Source organism: Fusarium pseudograminearum, chromosome 3 (genome assembly GCF_000303195.2).
Source record: "Fusarium pseudograminearum CS3096 chromosome 3, whole genome shotgun sequence".
Classification (NCBI taxonomy): domain Eukaryota; kingdom Fungi; phylum Ascomycota; class Sordariomycetes; order Hypocreales; family Nectriaceae; genus Fusarium; species Fusarium pseudograminearum.
The window spans coordinates 2,338,137-2,358,665 of NC_031953.1; the positions used below are offsets into that span (position 1 = coordinate 2,338,137).

General features: G+C 49.0%; 5 protein-coding genes across 5 annotated transcripts; 1 reads left to right on the top strand and 4 right to left on the bottom strand.

Annotated features, from left to right (window-relative positions):
* Positions 1 to 816: 816 nt before the first annotated feature.
* On the bottom strand, positions 817 to 1,476 carry FPSE_03548 (uncharacterized protein; the record flags this gene model as incomplete). Its single annotated transcript, XM_009256667.1, has 4 exons — positions 817 to 875; positions 1,066 to 1,075; positions 1,127 to 1,210; positions 1,249 to 1,476. 4 exons carry the CDS (start codon positions 1,474 to 1,476, stop codon positions 817 to 819), a joined length of 381 nt encoding a protein of 126 aa, XP_009254942.1.
* A 1,737-nt stretch (positions 1,477 to 3,213) lies between these two features.
* On the bottom strand, positions 3,214 to 5,789 carry FPSE_03547 (uncharacterized protein; the record flags this gene model as incomplete). The annotated part of the gene is made up of 3 exons (XM_009256666.1): positions 3,214 to 3,321; positions 3,378 to 5,712; positions 5,767 to 5,789. 3 exons carry the CDS (start codon positions 5,787 to 5,789, stop codon positions 3,214 to 3,216), a joined length of 2,466 nt encoding a protein of 821 aa, XP_009254941.1.
* Positions 5,790 to 6,157: 368 nt separating this feature from the next.
* FPSE_03546 (uncharacterized protein) lies at positions 6,158 to 7,309 on the top strand (the record flags this gene model as incomplete). The annotated part of the gene is made up of 1 exon (XM_009256665.1): positions 6,158 to 7,309. One exon carries the CDS (start codon positions 6,158 to 6,160, stop codon positions 7,307 to 7,309), a length of 1,152 nt encoding a protein of 383 aa, XP_009254940.1.
* A 258-nt stretch (positions 7,310 to 7,567) lies between these two features.
* Positions 7,568 to 9,104, bottom strand: FPSE_03545 (uncharacterized protein; the record flags this gene model as incomplete). The annotated part of the gene is made up of 2 exons (XM_009256664.1): positions 7,568 to 8,462; positions 8,512 to 9,104. 2 exons carry the CDS (start codon positions 9,102 to 9,104, stop codon positions 7,568 to 7,570), a joined length of 1,488 nt encoding a protein of 495 aa, XP_009254939.1.
* A 1,932-nt stretch (positions 9,105 to 11,036) lies between these two features.
* Positions 11,037 to 19,377, bottom strand: FPSE_03544 (uncharacterized protein; the record flags this gene model as incomplete). Its single annotated transcript, XM_009256663.1, has 11 exons — positions 11,037 to 11,122; positions 11,196 to 11,252; positions 11,313 to 13,519; positions 13,571 to 13,622; positions 13,678 to 14,504; positions 14,554 to 14,663; positions 14,726 to 15,264; positions 15,314 to 15,668; positions 15,717 to 18,399; positions 18,447 to 18,612; positions 18,663 to 19,377. 11 exons carry the CDS (start codon positions 19,375 to 19,377, stop codon positions 11,037 to 11,039), a joined length of 7,797 nt encoding a protein of 2,598 aa, XP_009254938.1.
* Positions 19,378 to 20,529: the final 1,152 nt, after the last annotated feature.

Genomic DNA, 20,529 nt, shown 5'->3' on the forward strand with positions numbered 1-20,529 from the left:
CCAAGTATGTATGTCCGTGCCCGGGCAGTCAGGTTTGTTTCTGACACTCGATTGATGTCAATCATGGCCGCAACCAACCGCGACCGCTAGCCGGACACCATTTACTGCGCGGTGCTTTACTGCACTGCACTGTACTCAGTCTGTGCTGCAGCCGTTTTCAAGCTTCAAGCTGTGTTATGTCTGAATTGAACACTCGCAGGCTCTGATGCTTTCAAAAATAGGTGCAGCACGTATATGAAATGGCATCCTTCAGCTGCGCCTTAGCTTATGCAAGGCAGTATGTACCGAGGGGAGAATCCTATGTTTCAGCTCAGCCCACACATAAATCCGGAAATAAACAGCAGCAGCTAAGCAGAACTTGACTGGGCCTTTTACAGATACAAATGTTGTGTTAACTGCCCGCGTGATGCTGAGCCTCAAGCGACGCGGCATGCATTGAACTCCAGCAAAGCCGTCGGTGTACAGACACCCTTGTCTGGTATCCGTATGAGTCGTGGGCAGAGCATGACAAAATCCTCGCTTGGAGCAGTTGTCCGGTTAATTACCCAATTCGTTCAATGGAGACTAATTGGAGGCTTCGTCAAGTGATGACATTACGAGAGTCAAGCTCGCGAGTACCTGCATAAGATTCCGCAATCAGGGTTCGGTAGCGACCTCGCTTTTCGGTTTCAGAAAAACCGGTAATCGAACAGGATATGATATCGAAATGAAGAACTAGAGAGTTGAGAATGATGAACCGTCTCGTATGGTATTGCTTGGCTGCCAGGTATACCCTGTAGCCAAGTACGGACATACTGTATTGGCTATGTGCCATCATCATCCATCGCGATTCTGTGCATATGCCGTGTCAGACTCCAGACAGACTAGCGCAACCCCTGGGCAGTTGCAGCTATGTACTGTACGTTAATGCTCTAGCGGTGGGGATTTGTAGACGATTTGGGGCGATCTTCCTGGGACCAAGACCATGTTCAAGTTGGACGGTTTAGTTGAGGCCGAAATTCCGTAAGAATTCAAGAAACTTGATCTGACGTTATCAACTGTGGAGTTGTCTTGACCTCAACATACAAGGTAGCACCTACACGATACGCATTTGTAGTTGGACTGAATAATTGCGCTGGATACCTACCAAAGAAGGCAAGACAAGGTTATAGTAAGCAAAGACAGGCATCGAATGAGGAAGGGCATGCAGAGGTACAGCACTTGCCTGCGTCTGGCATCAGGAGTAAAAGCAGGTAGGTAGGTACCTACTAGGTAACCTGCCTCTGCTAAAGGTGAATGTTGCCTTCCCTTAACGTAATCATTGCTGACTATTTGCGTCACAGTGGGGTCCGGGAAGATCCACACTTTGTTTACAGGAACTCCGTAGTTCTGGTTGCACTTTCTCCTTCTTTGTTGCTCTGCTGATGGTCCTGCTAATGCTGATGTTTGCTGACGGGGGCTGTTTTGCGCTGGTTTAAAGCATGAGCCTTGCGGCATTCTTGACTAGGGTCCATGCCAACCATCCTCTTATAGGTCAGTAGGATTCTCTTGGAACTTCCCGACCTCGAAATAGCACAGCACAGAAGTTCCCCAGATCATCTAGCAGCAATTCGCCAACAGTTCAGCTCTGAGGCCAGAAGCATTGACGATAATACAGTGCAGTACAGTGTAGTGCAGCAAGTATTAGGTATGGAAGCTGCCTGGGATTTGTCCTATATTAGTCCTATATTCTGTACAACGCCATCGTGCCTTCTAAATGCTCAGCACTGTGCTTTATATCCTTCATAGCTCGTAATTACAAACAAGCCCCATCCCATCCCTACCTTGACAACCCAGACAATATCGTGCGTGGCGTAATAAACAACATACAAAATATGAAACAATTCACTAACCCAACCATCGTGGACCAACTCCTAGCCCTAGCGGAAAACCTTACCTTCCCCTCCTTCTCCCTGGAGTTCCTGGTTTGGCAAACGATGGCACTGAAGCTGAAAAGTTAAAGTTGTGCCAATACCTGGATCACTACCCGTTTACCTGCTAACCTAAGGATCGACTGATGTACAACTGTGCAATTGTGGGAACTACCGCTGACAAGGGAGCACTTTTGTCTGTGTCTTAATTAGTCTCAAATGGACCTTGTCAGCATCGTATTTGCAATTGTCCTAATATTCGGCAGGCTAACAGGCAATCTCTTAGTCGAAAGACCAGAGTGTTTGCTCATCAGATGCTCGTTTTTAGGGCCAATCCCGATTTCGCTTGCATAGCGACTGACTAGAAGGAGTGCCTGAGTAGGGAGCTGGTCCTCTTCGCCTCTTCCTTTCTTTTCTTGTTTCTAGTACCTGAGTCCCTGAACGCGCGGCACGCGACACACGACACACGACACATGGAACAAGCGTAAACCCATTAGCTCATTGCCTCCCTTGGCAGGGTCAACGGTTGGAAACACAAGCAGTCAGCAACGGATGGAGGACAATGAACTGAGCATCTCTGATAGCTCATACTACAACACTGTGCCAATAAAATCCTGCTCTACTCTGCGCGAGACGAGAAGCATTGGCCAGCTTGACCAATTCACATTTCAACCAACAACTCACTGGACCTAGTAGCATCAAAGTACCATCATGGATGTCCGTTCACAACGCAATACATATCCACGTACTCTTGTAGCTTGTACTCGGGCGCCACCCAATCCAGAAGCTTGCCTTGTCGTGTCCAGCTTGGTCTCGACGCCACACACGCCCCTAGGTGTTCCACTTTGACTCCAGTTCTCTCTGTGCTTCCATAACATCTCGTTGCCATAACCCCGGCTTGGCACCTTGGATCTCCATTATAGCATAAAGTTGCCTTGCTTAACAGTTTTGATCAGTGCTCGCCAAGCCCATACCAAGCATGGCATTCGATTACTCCAACAAGTTTCCCTGCTTTCTCGGCCTGCATCGCTCTCGATCGAGATGCAGTGCATAAGTGGGCTGATGAGGTCTCGAGTCCCGTCCCATTCCATCTTCATGATTGTGACGAAAGGGGGTTCTTCTGCTAGTGAGACAAGCAATAGACAAGCTCACGACTACTGCAGGCAGATCGACCGTACAAAGACAATGTAATTAGAAGAACCTCAAGGGTCTGCGTCCTGGTCACGCTCTTGTGTATTCAATTTTCATCCTGCAGAAAGTATTGCATAGTGTCGTTAAAGGCTCTCTCCCGAGTACCGAGACAATTCCGATTGACAAAGACCGTTCATTTGAACATGCCTTTCTTGAGTTCCTCCACTATTTCAGCCGCTTCCAGCGCACTGCGGGCTTCGAAATCATACCGTTTACTTTCCGTCGCTTTGTACACAATAAGCTGTTTTGGGCATGTTTAGTCCTGAACGGCCATGAAATCTCGAATGGTAAACTCACCTTGACGTTTGTGGGATGCTTTCGGAATACTTTGCATCCAACTACGTTGCTGAAGTGCACTGTTGTTGTCTTGCCTGAGCCGTCTTGTAATGCCTTACCACCAGACGCTGGCATGATGTGTATATATTCGCCATCTATTACCAGAATACGCTCACTCATGCCTACAATACGCATTGGCTGTTTTCGCCAGACCGTGTACTTCTTGTAACTGGCGTTGCTTAGTTCGTCTTGCTTCATTGACTCACGTGCCAATGGATGGCTGCCAACCATTGGCGTTTGCGACTTCTTGCGCTTTTGCATGGACTGCTCAGCCAACGGGAACGTCTTTGGCGATGAACTGCTCGGCGACCCAGCCATCGTCAACGGGCCATCGGTTGCAAACCGTCGCCGGTACAACTCAAGATCCGTGACATTTCCGATGGACGATACAGGTCGATCCAACATGACGACAGCTCCTGAACTAGGTAGTTTCAAGACATGGTTGGCCTTGTCAAGCTGCCTCTTCCGGCAAACCACGTCCAGCACCTCGGCTAAGTATGTATCTGTCATCACATCAAGTGTTACCATCTGACCTGGAGCCACGTCTGCCGACATGATATGAACTCGAAGCAGCTTCTGCTGTCCTCTGGATGTGTTGGGAACCGCAGCTGGTGCCTGCGGCATATCCGCTGGAGGAGCATTTGATCTATACGTCGTTGTGACAATGGGGTTCTGCCGTGGCCGATCTGAAAGAAAAGAGTTGACGTTCGGCCCTGGAGTACCCCGAGGAGTAGCATCCTCATCTGGCAGGGCAGAATCAAGAGCTACACCGCCACCACTATCCTGTGAAGTTACTGGCTCTTCTTCCTCGTCCTCCTGAGGCGTCAACGACTTATTCTCAAGATACCCGTCCTCTGAAGCCTCTGCCAATGCAAAGTCGTCGTAAGCGGTTGAATTTGATCGCATGCGCCCTCCTCCTCGAGCGGCAGCATTGTTTACCGTCGTGAAAGATGTCAAAGGTTTGGTCCTCTCAAACGGAGGAAAGTCATCATCGACCTCGCCACCTTCTTCAACCATGCGTAGAGTCCACCAGTTGATATTGAGTTTTCCCTTGGGTAAAGGGGGATCCAGCTTTTCCTCGTTGTATCGGTACAGACTCAACCCGATGAGGTCCGCTACTGTCACTACCCTCTCAGCACCTTGCCCATCATGGACGCGTGGCCGGATAAGAACCTGGAATGGCTTGCTTGGCGTTTTTGAAAAAGGGGCATATATACGCACGGCAATAGACCCCTGGGTGCCCTGGCCGCTGAAATGCGCAAATTTCTGGAATGGTATGGATGACTTCTTGTCCTTGGCTTTGAGAGCGGCTGATAGCAAACTCCTGGGCTGGGCAACGCTCAATGGCCGAATCATACTCATCGGCCTGGGAGGCGGTAGCGTTCCAAGGACAATGGGATGGGTGGGTGGTCTCGATTTGCGAATTGTAGATTGTCGTACAAAATTCTTGGGTGGTGTTCCCACGACCTGGCGAGTAGGCGACGCGTTGATGGCGTTCTCCACGCCGTCAAGAATTGATGCTGAGTCGATACTCTCGGCATAGTCGTCAGACATGTCTGAAACCTCGTCAGAGTCTTCTTCCTCTTCTGGCAAGAGGGAGGTATCTGCTCGCTGGATGCCAGGTGTAGGCTCCTCCATAATTCTAGCCTGAAGCTTTGCGGCTCTCGTTGCAGCACGCGCAGCCTCTCGGTATCGTTGCACAGTCGGAATGTCGGTTTCGTTTTCGGATGATATTTCACTACTTGTGACCGTGTCCCTACGAGCCCTCTCCTGTACTGTCCCCAGCGCTGACTGTGAGCCTCGGCGAGGAGCCCTGGGCGAAACAGTCCCAACCTGACGAAGATTCGTGTTCTGTAGTGGTGAGGAGCCCGCTCTGTTTCTGACCGGCATTTTGGCGAATTTGATCTGCTGCGCGGCCCTTTGGTCCGTATCGTCATCACTCTCGTCGCTCAAATCGCTGCTGTCTTCCTCTTCCATCTGCTCGCGACGCCTGCGTCGCCTCGTAGCCATTCCTGGGCCCATGGTGTCGGATCCGGCCGCTGTGAGCATGCCGCCATCTTCCTCCCCGTCCTCGAGCGTGAGTCCAGCTTGCTTTGGTGCTTGGAAATATTCGGAAGCGATCGCGGTGGGAATCGGAGGTGAATGTGTGCGCTTGTGGTGGGAGGAGTTTGGTCGCCAGCCCGCGGCTTTGAAGGGAGCCGAGTTTATGAAGCCATCGTTCACGTTAAGAAGGCGTTCTCCGACGCCATCTGCGATTTCGTCAAGATAGCTTGTGCGAAGTTGATAAGAGACGAGTCTAAGAACAATATCAGTTTACCAGCACGATACTTGGCTTGCGATCAGGACGCACTCTTCAAGTTGAATGACAGACATGATGGCGGCTTCGATGTTGTGAGTACCACAGCAAGATGGATTGAGTAAAGTTGAGAAACAAGTGAAGCTTTTCACATGTTTATCCGATAGAGCGATTACCTATATGTGTAACTTATTAGACGCCGTCTCTATCATGTTAGTTATGCGACAAAGCAGTGGGGTTGAAGGTACGATGTAGATAGTAGGGTAGTAGTAGTTCAGAGCCTCATTAGATTGGATGTGGCTGCATCATAAGCACGGGCCATTGACGAGACAGAAGTGGATCCATCTTAACTTCATGTCGCGAAGCTCAAGTTCGCGATCCTTTTGCATCTTTCTTCTTTTTTAAATCTAACAATAAATTACCGAATAAATTCAATCGAAGCATCATGGGCCTCGTCGACTATTCCGATTCTGAAGGCTCAGGCTCTGAAGCCGAAGTTCAACTCCCCGTCAAAATCGCACCCAAACAAACCGCATCATCCAAGAAACCCTTCCAAAAAGTCGTCGATCGATCCAACCCAGGCAAAATCGTGGTCAGCCTTCCGCAACTTACAGACGACAAGGCGCAGAGCCAAGAACCCACAGAGAAGAAGATAAAGACCGGCGGTGGTGGTAGATTTTCTGGTTTCAATTCCTTCCTCCCAGCGCCTAAGAAGGCAAATATACCCAAGCCTGCAGCATCGAGTAGTGCGTCTACAAGGCCGGCTTTTCAGTTCAAGACAAGCGCTGCGCCAGGTTTCAGCAGAGACTCGGAAGATGACCAGAAGACATCCAACGATAACGCTTCAGAAAATGACAGCGGGCCGCCACCGAAGGCTGCTGCGCAACCACACATCCCCGAAGGACAGAAACCTGCCGACGAAGTTAAGCTGGTGGGCAAACCATTGATGTTCAAGCCTCTATCGGTAGCGAGGAACCCGCAGAAGAAAAAGAAGCTCAATTCGGGGATGGCGAAGCCAATACCAACACCACACACTGAATCAAAACAAGCTGAAGCAGCGGCCCCTGCGGTTACTCCAGCAGCTGCCCCAAAGAAGGTCTCTCTCTTCTCCATGCACACAGAAGAGCCGTCCGAGCCTACAGAGAAGACATCCACTGGCGTTTACGAGCCCATGTTTGCGACGACAGAAAGCTCACTGGCCTACGACGAGGGAGCGTACGGTGACTACGCCAGCCATGCGCAAGCTGGTCCGTCAGCAACCACCCTGCCGGGATCTGAGTCCTTGGATACTGTAGTCGAAGACCTCAACCTGACACCAGCTCAACAACGAGAACTCTTTGGTCGTAACGGTCTTGGTAACCAGGCAGCCAAGAAGGTTATCAACTTCAACATGGATAAAGAATACAGGCACAACGAGGAAATCCGAGCTGCAGGAGAAGAGCAAACCCACAATCCTGTACGGGCGATCCAGGGAGGAGGAAAACACAGTCTGCGACAGTTGGTCCAGAATGCGCAAAGCCAGCGCGATGCTCTCGAGGACAGTTTCGCCAAGGGGAAGAGCAACAGAAAGGAGGCAGCAGGCAAATATGGATGGTGATGATAATAATAATAATGATACCCCGGTCTTATACAGTAAATTTGAGAATGTCAACATTGTTCTTTGTAATTTTCAATCTGCAGGTGTCTCCTGCAGAGATAGGTATACGCTGTCTACATCTAACCCAAAATAAACAGACATGAAGTATATATATACATTGTACATATGATTGAACCCAAGGGGGTCTCAAAGGCTGAACCGCTTGCCACGGAATTCGACTCCGACCTGAGAAAAAGAAGCGAAATAAAGCAAAAGATATCAAAAAGTCTCAACTCCAACTTTGCGACCGCTTTGGAAGGCATTATCTGCCAACATGAAACCCCATTCTCCTCGTGTTGTAGGGGATATGTCGTCATAGTCGTGGGGCGTCATAGGTCCAAATCCTGGTGATCCTGGACTCATGATAGGTGTCGGCGTGAGAGGGCTGAAGGCACTTCGATTGACCGGCCCTGCAGTTAGGATTTGGTCTATTGTTGAAGGCGGCTCCCACTGTTGCATGGTGAAGTATAACTGATCCGTCGGCCGTGCTGTGCGATCGCCATCTTCCTCTTCCACGGCATCGACCTGAATGGGCACCTGGGCTGGAGCCTCTATTTTCTTGGGTTTTGGTCTGAGAAGAGACCCTGGAGTGAAATTTGTCTGCAGCTTGAGCAAAGGCTTCGGCGATGGCGTTTTGCCTTTGTCTGCTGTGATGTGTATCGTGGGCTCGCTTGCCTCCTCTTCTATATGGCGTTCCTGGGAGTCGCTGATAGGCTTGATGGCCGGTTCGGCAAAACTTGTCAGGCCTGCGATTCCACCGTGCTGTTCGGGCCCACCATATGCTCGTCGATACATGCGATCTAGATCGACCAAGGCGGAGTTTGACACGCTCAGCCAGTCGTATGATCGAAGGATGGCGGTCTTGGAAACCTTGGTGCCGTTGGTTGCCAAGATGATGCGCCTTAGTTCGTCAACGGCGTCTTCAAGGCGGAGTGGGGATTTCGTTTTGGAGTAGCTAGAAAGAGCACTTTTGAGGCTATACAGTCTGTCAAGTGATAGTACAGTGAGGCCCTCTGAACAGAAGAGGACCTCATTCTGAATGATGGAGCTATGGATGAGTTGGTTTGTGAGCCCACAGGAAGAAGGCCTGACGGCGGGAGAGAGCCACTCTGAACTGCAACGTATTAGCCGGAGCCTGGTCATTTTGGAGTCTAGTCACATACCCAAGAGCAAACTTCTTCTCCGTTTTGGTCAGTATGGTATTGAGGATCTTTTCGGATTTAGGGTTGAGCTCGTTGGTGTGGATGAGCCGCATACCGAAACCTGATGATGCATTCATCATGGAGCTCATGGTATCTGTGGTTGTTGACGAGGCGGTACAGGGTGTCATGGGAGGAGGAGACAAGGGCGTAGAGGGCGACAAAGGCCACTTGAACCGAGGGCTGGATATCTCGAGTGGAGGGACCTGGCCAGGCGAAGATAGCCCACTTCGCGGCGAATCCATCGATCGAAGAGATGCTGAAGAACCTTTCTTCATCAATGACTTAAGCCTAGAAACGGGGCCTTGAGAGAGGTTGAGACGAAAACCAGGAGACAAGGTCGTTGGGGTGATCGGGGTCAATAGACCTTTGGGTGGAACAACAGATGGGAGTTGGTAATCTCGGCGAGCGACGACAAGCGTGATGTGCTGAGACTTCCGAGCAAGACAAGATGATGCATGCTCGAGAGCAGGTGCCATATTAGGTGGCAAATGGTGGGCGTCGAGGATGGAGGTACCAGCCTCGAGCGGAGATGAGATCCGATCCTTGAGCGACATGTTGAAGATACAAAGTCGTGCGTCAGTGAAGAGGACGACTTAGACAGACTGCTCGATCCGGTATGATATGGAGTGAAGATAACAAACAAACGACGAGCAACACTGGGCAAGAGAGAAAGAAAGACAAAAGAACCGAATCGAGCAATAGCCGCACAGCAGCTGTGGTTATCCTTCTCAAGCCTGATATCGTGAAACCGTCGTTGTTGAGGTGCTGCATCAAAAAAGTTTCAAGAAGAGAGAAGATGAGTGGTAAACAAGAGTATTAAAAGACATGACACCATCCGCTTGAGCTTATTCTTCCCCGGACAGCTCTAAAAAAAGAACGGCAGGTTGTTTATGTTTCATTCCTCAGGTGGCCCTCTCAACAGGCCCGCCCGCTTGATATCCCCGGCGGATGGGTGACATGAAACGGAATGATGCCAAGATCAGTTAGGCTCCGAACCCATAGACTATGTCGAGCAAGGGGAAACGCAGCATCGCAATTCAAGAGAAGCGGTGATTCTTACTGTGATGATTTACATGCGAGTGATGACCCGCTGTAGAATTACCAAACAAGCTTAGTTGTAAGGATATGGGCGGCTAACGTGCATTAGCGGCCCTCGGCTGCTATTTCAAGAGGCTGGCGGGGTACCTGGAACGCGATGGTATTGGCCCGCGTCAGCCTTGCACTTAATATAGAAGATAGTTGGCGGCCAGAGACGCCATCTTAGTGGCTGTATGCGTGTGAGTGTGACAGACAACCTCTGAACCTGCAGAAGTGATCGAGCAGGGGATCTTACTTCTACATATGTATAATAAATAACAGGTTAACAGCAAATACTGACTCTATCGAGGAATGAAGCTATATCGCCGCCCTTAATCTGTCATAAACTTTCCTAGACGTAGCGTATCGGATCTTGAGCATCGTCCCTTGTTCTAAAAACAGTTTCTTGCATCCCTGCTCGTCACTACCGCATTGTGTTCCTGCGTTATTCCCAAGATCTCGTCTCTTGATCTCGGTAGTCATGTTGCAGATCAACGGTTCTATTGCTTGGGTAACATAATTACCACCCCATGGGTACTCAAGTAGATATCCACGACATCGATCTCAGGTTAATGTTAGTACTAGAGAATATGCCACCGAGCCGGATTATATCATGAGTCTTTCTCCTGGAATCATCGTTGTCAACTCAGCATCTAATAACCACCCTGTGCCGTTGCTTCGCTGGACCGGGATCAGATTCAGCTCATCACACTTCAACGCGAACCAATTGTTTTCTCCGTTTCGTTTCATCTCCTTGGAAATGTTTCTAAACTTGTAAGTTTTCGCAACCACAACTGCATCGTAGTATTTGAACTAGCAAATTGGGCCAGAAATCTGGCCATGTAGCCAAAGATAGTAGCTGTCACACCAGCCGCTGGCCAAGTCCCGTTAGCTCCTTCATATGACGCTTTTGCTATTTGGGTGTGCTTTAATCTTCCCAGACATGCCTCATCATACATGCATCGGATACTCATAACAGGTAGATGGATTGATTTGCTTTTCAATTAACAATCCGACTCATCAGCTAAGAACAAAGCAACACCATTCGTTATAATCGGGCTTAGTCTTTGACCTCGTCATCAGTGTCATATGCTGCCATTTTATTCAACCTTCCTTCGCCGTTTAGCCTTGTATCCTCTTGCCCTGTACGCCGCCACTCCCTGCTATGCATTTGTGCCCCAGAAACACTCGTCTCTGCCATCATGACTGTAACATGGGCACTTTTAGCTCAAATAAGCCGTTGATCCGTGACTCGCTTGTTAGCCAGAGTCCACTTGGTGTACTAAAGCCCAAAACGTAAATAGAGAGAGGGAAAAAAGAAACACAGAGCCTCGACCAACGTGTTTGCGTCCACGCTAGAAAGCAATTCTAGGATCTCCTCTGAGCCATGTTCACCACCGTAACACCTGCTACATGCCGTGTAGCTCCTTTACACCCGGAATGTTCATTTCAATGTCATCAATCTGTTCAGATGATCCGCAGGATCCTTCCCAGTCTTTAACCCAACGTCAGCCGTTACCAAATGTCTGCTATGACTGTATCAGAGTCACTGAATGACTGTAACATACCGGTCCCATCGTCTTCCATGTCATCAACAACAAGCTTCCGTAAAGGATCGATCACATCTGTCATACTTGTTAGCTATTTCTCAAACACAAACCCGCAATATAATGCATTCGACTCACCATCCTGTAGTTTGCAGAACCTTTTGTCTGTATCACTCTGCTCATCTGAGCCCACATTTACCACCGCACCGCATTGCTCGATTACGTCCAGAAAATCGGTCGCAATTTCTCGACCAACATTAGCCCTTCTGCGGACGTGGTGGTCTTTGAGGTACTCGAGACATGCGATTCCGACCTGCTTTGCCGCCTCCTCAATGGCATCTCTGTCACAACAGGTACTGTCGCTGTTGACCGGGCTGCGACCCTTCAAGTTATCAAACAAGGTGCTGCTAAGAAACCCTTTTGTGGTGGACCGCATGTGCTGATCAGACCACGCGAGAAGAAAAGGTACCCATTCTGGCACTTGCCCCAGGCTGTACGAGCGAACTGCCTTGGCAAACTCCTCGTCTTCTCTTTGGAGGTTCGCTGCCACCATGAAGAAGCGTACAAAAAACACACCCTCGTTGTTCTGTAGACTTCTCGCCTGCGCCAACATATGCTGCACTATTTCCAGGGCGTTGTTGAGGTTGTCGGTACTGTCGAGGTAGGGGATGGCTGCCCGCAAGAACGGATCCATGGCCTGTGTTGAGGTTTCGCCACGGAGACATTGTTTCAATGTTGAAAGGACTCTATCATCGACTTTGTCGTCTAATCGTACCAAGTAGCGTATAATAGCATCGCTGGATGCAGGCGCCTGATCAAGGGCAAGGAGTTTCTCGACAAATAGGCTAGTGTGAGAGGTCATGTCCAAACCATTGAAGACGAGAGTTACCTCACTTGATGTCCAACGAAATGGCCCGGCTGTCTGTGTAAGTCGCTCTGTCGGATCCTCTTCGATCGAGTCAGTTCCAAGTTTCCAATTCATCTTGCTTATCAAGTGCTGGACAAGGGCAATGATTGATGTATAAGAAGGGGGCTTTGGACTGTTGTTTCGTCGAATAACACTGTTGAGCATTTTGGCCCAGACTCCACTGAGGTCTTGTAGAGGGTCGGCCGAGATGATCTGAATAGTCCTTAGCAGAAAATCTGCAGCCAATACACGTCCAGTTTCACGATGGCCCAGTTCAGCAAAGCCTAGAATTGCTCCGAAATACTCGTCCCAGGCCTTAATGTGGAGGTGAAAGTGTTTCCAAAGATAATCGAAAATGAGCATTACTCGATCAATGACAGAGTGACGAGAAACGTCATGCTGATCAAGGTCATCATCTTCATCGGAATCCGAGACTGAGCTGTACGACTCTTGTGAGTCATAGATATTGGGGAGCGTCTCCGATATCTTCTTGACTGCAGTGACCAGAGCTTTGCAAGTGAAACTTCGTACTCCCTGATCCGGGTTGCGTTGGAGCAACATGCGAAGTGCGTTGGGATAATGATCAAAGTAACTGTAGAATGCAAAGGCACAATAAGGGCAAGATGTGATTGCACCCATCAGGTCTCTACAGTATGAACCGAAATGTGGGATGTCCTTTGCTCTCGTGACAACTTGGTCTAGATGGCCGAGTAGCGTTCGCATGGCCGAATTCTGGAGTCCATGCTCCTGCTGAAATTTACACATGAAGTCGTTAGGACTCAGGCAAGTATCAGTTGTATCCACAGGGCCACAACACAGCAGAGATTGACGGAACAGGGTCAGAACGAGCCCAGTATTGGTCTCGTCATAGATACAGTGACGGCGGAGGATAACTGTGTTTTCGACCGTGGTATGATATTTGAGCTTCTCCGGCACTTCGACGCGGAGAGGCGCGGGGACGTTGAGACTCATCATATTTTCCTGCTCAGCACGTAGGGACGAAGCGCGCTGATAAAAAAGCATGTATGCACTGTAATTCCTGTCGAACATGAGGCCGTTTGAGTCTTGAAGAGGACGTTGGTTCGTACCGCCGAATGTTGATTGTTCCATTTGCGCTGGGTCCCATGGAGTTACCATGTCGTCGTTGAATTCAACCCAGCTTGGGCTATCAACGGAGGAAGGACGCTCGCGGATGTAAGAGTAGTAGTGCCCGGATTCGGCGGTACCCGAATGAACGAGCACACCGACCAGTTCAAACATATCCTCCTCGCCATCACTCTCTGGGTTGCTGAGATGTTCGATGGTGTATGGTCGCATGTCGACTCGACTGGGGAACGAGAAATAGTCATTGATCTTGCTACGTTGAAGGGTACGTAGATTGAAATCAAATCTCTTCAGGTGGAAGATGAGGTTTTCCGGGACATCTTTGATACAGGCTCTGAGATTTCGTTAGCTAGCGAGGAAGGAAATAGTCAAGAGCAGGAAGTACCTTTTCACTGCATCAACGTGGCGGTCGCACGTTGAACATTTGTACTTGTTGTCTATTTATTTGGTTAGAATGTGACTTTGCTTTCGCAACGAAGACGTTGAGCTTACCTCCTTCCATGATCTCACCGTCCACATATGCCTGCAGACTTTCCTCTAATGTGCCTTTCCCTTTTATATCACATTGAATTGCGGAAAAGGGTTCGAGGCGCTCAGAGATGTGCTCGCATTCTTTGGACTTTACTTGCTGCACAAGCTGTCCACCGTAGAACGACTTCATCCTTCTCTTTTCATCCTGGTCAAGAAGCTGATTCTCCCAACGGTCAAAAAGAAGATTATAAAACTCGTCGACATCCATTTGGTTGTGGATATCAATCAGAGTGTCATCGTATGTCTTGATGGAATTGACAAAGTCAGTCGGGTCAATGTAGCGAAGGTAGCTCTCCTGCATATGGCCAAACAGTTTCTGGGTGTTGTGAAGGAGCTGCTGGTTAGTTTCAGGGTAGCGAACGCGGCAACCGAGCACGAAGCACCGGAAACCAGTGTTCATGTATAGCTGCGCCATTAATGAATTTAAGTAGCAGGTGTTGGACAAGTTCTGCAATCCTGCGTAGCCACATGGAGCACGGAGTGCTCTGGATCGCTCGAAGTGATAGGATAGGTCATACAGGTACGGATTATCTGGACCATCTGTCAGTAGGTGCGGTTTTACTAAAGGGCCATACATGCCATCATCATCTTCATAAAATGGCACTTGTTGACCGAGTCCTTCTAGAACCATTTGAATATCGTCTCGATGATGCTTCACAAGCTGGAACACCACTTCGCAAAGCTTGGCCCGCGTTTCTCCCTGAAGAATTACTTTGGCCACAGACTCTCCGTTTGATAAACGCTTGCTGGGATAAAGCTGCTTCCAAAATAATGATGCAGCAAGATTTCTAGGACCAGTTAGAATATTCCATGGGGGTATCAGGTTTCGCTCCTTACCTAGGGAGCACCTCAGATTGGGCAACAGTGGCGTCCAACCGCAGACAAAGATGCAAGAGAAAAGCCAAGCCTCTTGCTAATGTATCTTCGACATCGGGCGATTCTATAGTCTGATAATTCAATGATTTAGTCCACTCTGCTCAGTTACGTTAGATCAACTACAGTGACATACCTCAGTTGTTGTATGCTCTAGAAGAAGCTGGCTAGCTTTGGCCGCCAGCGTTGCAATGTTTACTAGTTCAGGCGCTTGCTTGTTGATTCTAATCAGAAGGAAGTAGGTTAAACGGAATAGTTCGTCGCACTGATGCGAAATGCCAGGCGCTTCTGAAATGAGGTCTCTGGCGATAGTCCAGAAGTATCTTGCTACCAAACCATCAAGGTTGTTGTCTGAAGCATGACCGACGGCTGTCTGCTCCAAAATACTGAAGAATTCTTGTATAATCTTGATCGAACGTGCTCTGATGACCTGGCGGGGGTCGGTTAGTATAAGACGGCGTAGGACTCGGCTAAAGTCTGTGTTTGCGCTGAGCTTTGTCCAAAATTGGTCTTCCATAATGCTGAGTCGTAGACAAAGAAGAAGTGTTAAGTTTATAGCAGCCGAGGGCTCATCACCGGGACAATCCGCGGCATACGAAAGGATTTCGACCAGTCGATCTGGATCTGGTATAACCAGACCTTTCGATATGGCCGGTGTTTCTGGAACAGTAATTCCTGCATAATAATTAGAACCTGTACAGTAAAGCTGATCATTTGCACATACTGTCGTAGAGCTGCTTGAATGCCTGAAGCAAACTTGTTGTGAGCTTTAGTCGCATGAACTTTGATGCTTGGTCGAAGACGTTCTTGTCTGAGATAGCATGCACAATCAAGGACATGGCTGTCTTGAGAGCTTTGGAGTACGAGACAGAACGAGGCGTGAACGCGTCATTCTGACTGCCATCACTGTGTATGCCACTAGGAGACAGAGCATCGGTATACTTTGCTAACGCATGCACAGCGTAAAGCGACTTGAAAGGCTGCCCCGAGGGGAAAACATCTTTGTAGGTCGCTGGTTCGTTGTCGATCAACTTGGAGAGACGGCCGTCCGTCGGCAGTCGGATGAGGAAGGCGAAGATCTGGAAACGTTAGTATGATATCTTATTGACAATGGAAAATATGATTACTTCTTCTGCGAGTGAGTCCTTCATGCTCAAATACTCCCACATCTCATCAAAATGAGCAGAGATCTCGATTTCAAGTGAGGAAGCACCAGGCGTAACCCGATTAGAGAGAGCTGGACCAGAGTCTTCACGCCTGACCAGTATAAGACCGTCATGTACGCGGAGATCTTCGAGAGATTTGCATATGTCCGTCTCACGTGGTAAAAATGGCTGGCCTCTATAGTAGATTCGATAGTTCTCAAATCCGGTTTCTTCACGGAGGCTCGCGAGTAAAGAAGCTGCAGTGTTCCCCTTTCCAATCACAAGTGGCTTGATGTCAGTCTGTTGATTGCCATCAAAAGACTGATATTTGAGTTCCGCTGAGTCGCCCTGAACCGCATAGGGTGCTTGAGAAATCAGCGTTCTCAAGTCGGGTGTGAATAAGTGTGGCGTTGAACGATGGGCATCCAACATGTACCGCAGAAACTTCAAGGAGCGGACAAATATCCTTTCTTTTTCCAGTAGCTTCTGGGCTTTGGTAGCAAATACCGCATCCCCATCATTACCACCTTGAGGGTTGAAGCCCAAAGTCTCTAAATCCTTCGCGGCAATTTTCAGCTGCTTTAGACAACGACCAACGAGAGCTAGGTGAATCGACTGCGTTCGTTGCGCGGGACCAGAGGAAATATACTCATTTTTAATATAGATGTCCTGTGTCAGGACTCGGAGAGACTTTTCGGCCAGAATTTCATCTTCGGCTTCAAGAGCGATGCGCCACACTTGTTCAATACCACTTTGGTTGACCGCTTCCTGGTCATCGAGCGGAAGGTCCGATTTTTCATTGAGACGAGGCATGATCTCAGCTAAAAGGAATTCCAGCGTACCTTCGCAGAAGTACTCAGCGGAAAGAGTTGGGAGATAGTGAAGTAAACAAGTCCGGAGAAAATGATTCGAGTGAATATCAAAGTTGCCCCCCCGGTTGAGAATGTTCAGTATGTCCCACCCGGCTCTCCTATCTTCTAGCGAGAGTGAGAGAGAACCAACAAGCAGGTTCCAGAGTTTGAGTCCGAGCTCTTGAGTGATGGTTTGTGGTTCCAACTGGATAATGACGGCAATGAATTCTTTTCGAGGCTGGTAAGTGGGCGAGGCGAGTACCGTCTGAGTATCCATTGCTCGTCCGACCTTGATAGCATGCTCTAATTCCTCGACAAGGAGCCTCGTGAAGTCGTTCTCTTCCACTAGTCTATGCAGCTCGGTGGACATAACTCTTGACCGAATCGTGGTGGAGAGAAAGTAGAGGCTGCCCAGGGTGGTGGCTGACTTGTTTGCAATATCTTGAAGACAACTCAAGTACAGTTGCTGTCGTCCTTCGGGGCCCGGTCCGCATCTTAACAATTCCTGCAGCTTATGCAATGTTACCTGCTGCATTTCAGGGGACACGGTTTGCGATCCACCTGTGGAGACAGAAGACTCCCTTAACAGCCGCAGACAAAGGTTGTAAGGCTGGAGTCCAAGGGGCTGCTCAATCACAGGCCTGTCTGTCAAGAATTGCATGACATGGTCCCAAAGCAATCGGATAGTGGGCGTAAAGGCATCTACAGGCAGTGTCTGGAACATGTCGCAAAGAGCCAGAAGGCCCTCGATGTCAAAGAGATGGGCGATACCAATCATCATTCGCGCTAGAGCGTCGACTGTACGGGGATCTTCTCCAGACGTGAGTCCTCGCCATATCATGTCTAGATGCTCCTTGCGATAGTTCTTGGTCACTATTATGAAACCGACGATGTTGGCACCCTCAACGATGATCTCAGGGTGGCAATTGGAGCCTAAGAAGTAGTCGATGAACCCAGATCCGATTAGATACTCGGCGATATGCCCAATATAAGCGTGGCTGTCGTCACTCTGCTCGGAGTGAAGTCTCCAACACTCGACAAGTTCTCTGCACATTTGTGTCGTTCCTTGAAATCGGAGTTGCATTTGGCTCGACCGTAGGAGTTTGATGAAGGTTTCAAAACGCCGCTTGAGAGCAATTGCTTCGATGGCGTAGTCTTCAGAGACTGCAGGAAAAGCTTTTTGGTGTTCTTGAAGTAGACGACTTGCAATCGGAAGGCCGCATTTGAGGATCGCCTTGATCATATCTGACAAAGCAGAGACACCTCTGAGTATGTTATCCGCGAACAGTTGCGAGGGTTTTTTCTCGATCATGTCGTCAAATATCCTACAAATTAGTTCGTACAAAGCGAATCCGTTCTCGAGTTCCTGTTTTGACATCAAATCATGGCTGGGAATGCGTGGGTTGAGAGTGTCAGACATGATATCCGACGCTACTTGGCAGATCGATGCCAAATCGTTAGTCAAACGAGGATGGCTCGGGATAAGTTCTGCCAAGATTCTAGCCAGCTGTAAAAGACTGCCAATGCTTCCGTTTGCACTTTTCTGGTAAGCTCTGACGAAGTACGAGGCCGTAGGTGCAACTTGATCAGTCTGGCTGTCGCTGGGCCGCGGTGGTTGAGTTATCGAATGAAGATGGTGGAGATAGATCGGAGAGAAAAGTTCAGGTATTTGCCGGTTTTGCGATTCCTGATCTACCATGAATTCTTTGATGGCGATGATGTCTTGACTGACAAACCAAGCTGATAGTGTGGCGAAGCTTGCAAAGAAAGCACTGCTAACTTCCCAAAGTGTTTCGTCCTCGTAAAGTGGTGGTCTATGATGGTTAGTCCTGTTAGATATCGGTTGTAGATGGACACCTACCGGCGGTAAGCCATCGCTGGAACAATGCGTGGGAAAGTAGCCCAGAAATGTATGTTTAAACGACACGATCCCATTGACGTCTGTCGACTAACATTCCTAGTGTAATCAAGATATTGGTCTAGCCATTGCTGCAGCCTATGAATGACTGCTGGATCGATTGAGGATTCTGTTTTGTCAGTATCTGGGCTCACTGGGATGAGTATGGATTTGCCTTACGTGTTCCAAGGTAAGTTGCAAGCCGCGTCATGATTCCTTCTAGTGACTCATTAGGCTCATTGAACGGGAATTCATGAACCGGATCGATTGCGACAAGGTCGCTATCGACTACGGAAAGACCAGCACTTTGGTAGTCAGACATCATATCCTCATCTGATTGTATGGAGATAACCTCGATAGGCGGAGTTGCAGACTGTGAAGAACTTGGCCTTGAGATATCATTGTCTTGAGGAGCTTGACTCATGTAGACCTCAGAATCTTCAACACTCTCTTGAACGTGGTCGTTGACGGCATCAGTCGCATTTTCAGTCACAGCTGGCTGAGCTGCAGTAGTGGGTGAAGATGGCAACGAAGACGAATCTTTCTGGGTTGCATTCCTGAGGTTGAGAGTGACCATGCTGGATGGAGGTTCTGTAGGAGGATCACCCATGTGAGAGCCTGAGCCGGGAGTCTCAGGCGCAACAGGATCTGTGAGAGAGTCTGCAGCCGTGTCAGGTCGAGGCAAGACAGGATCGATGTCGATAGTGGTTGAGCTGGAGGAGTCGCGAATGGGGTTTTCTGCATCGAGAGAATTTGCAGGAGACCCAGAAAGAGAAGTGCGCCGGCGTTTGCGAGACGAGATATCGCTATCATCAAATGGGTTTGGCCGGGTCGAGCTGGCTTCAGCGGAGGCAGCACGATCTGGATGGTCGGGAGATCTCGAGGCTGGATCCATCGGAGTCGTGTAGAGTCAACGGGGACGAGGCGTGAAAGTACAGAGACGTCACACCGTCGCGAGAGACGCCCCGGCGAAAACTGCACAAAATTAACATGTGGGTTTGATAGAGTTGTGAGGTATAGCGGGGGGAGCAGCAAGATTCCCAAGCTCGAGATGAATATCGAACAGGGAATCAGAGCCAAAGCGTTAATGCGGGGGGACAGGCAGTTGAGGCAAGACAAAGAGATAGGCGGTTAAGAGCCTCTGGGATATGAAACCAGATCAAACGAAATATTTCCCAGAAGAACGTTGACTCTCGAGTCTTGAAGTGGGATGGATAAGAAGTGCAGGAAATGGATAAGACTTCTTGGATCTGAGGGCAAGGTAAAAGCCAAACCAGGATCTGGAAGAGCTGGAGTATGGATTGGCAGGGCGCGGTCGCGGTCTGCTAGTGTGGGTACCCCGCCACGGCAGGAGCACTGGGGGTGCAGATAGTAGAAACAAGAGGGGAAAGCACGATTAAGAGATATAGAGGATGGATGATGGAAATAACAAGATGAAAACTGTCCTGCGTTATACTTGCCTTTGGCTTTTAGGGAGATTGATGGCAGAACAGTGTTATTTTCAAAAGAAAAAAAAAACAATGCTCTTGCTGGTATTGTTGTTTCGATATAAATCGAGTTGGGGAAAGGCGAATAATAAGAGAAATTTGGTTTGGTTGCTGAGTCGAAGCTTTCGGGGGTTTCCAGACGTGTGGACTCTGATGTCGTAGAGTTTAAAGTGTCAGGCAAAATTGGTGGTTGCCTTAACTGGTTTGACAGTGACACATCCCACCCATACAAAACGTAGTACGTACTTCTAGGTCCCGTCACTGTGGCTCAACTTTTTTAGTGGAGAGCTCACCTGTGAGCGAGGTGATGTCAAGCCGTACCTACCTGTATGTGTCTGCTAATATGGACCTCTACGGTGGATTTAGGGCGGGGTAGACCAGGTAAATTTGATGACCTAAGTGCCTGTGCTAATGGGGTGAGGATAGTGTTGAATTACATCAACCCATAGGCAGGTAGGTGGGATGCCATGACAGATTGATCGTGGACTAGGTACTGTTAAGCTCGACGAGTTCAAGTTGTTGGATGAATGCGAAAGTGACTAGCATCAGTATTTTATAAG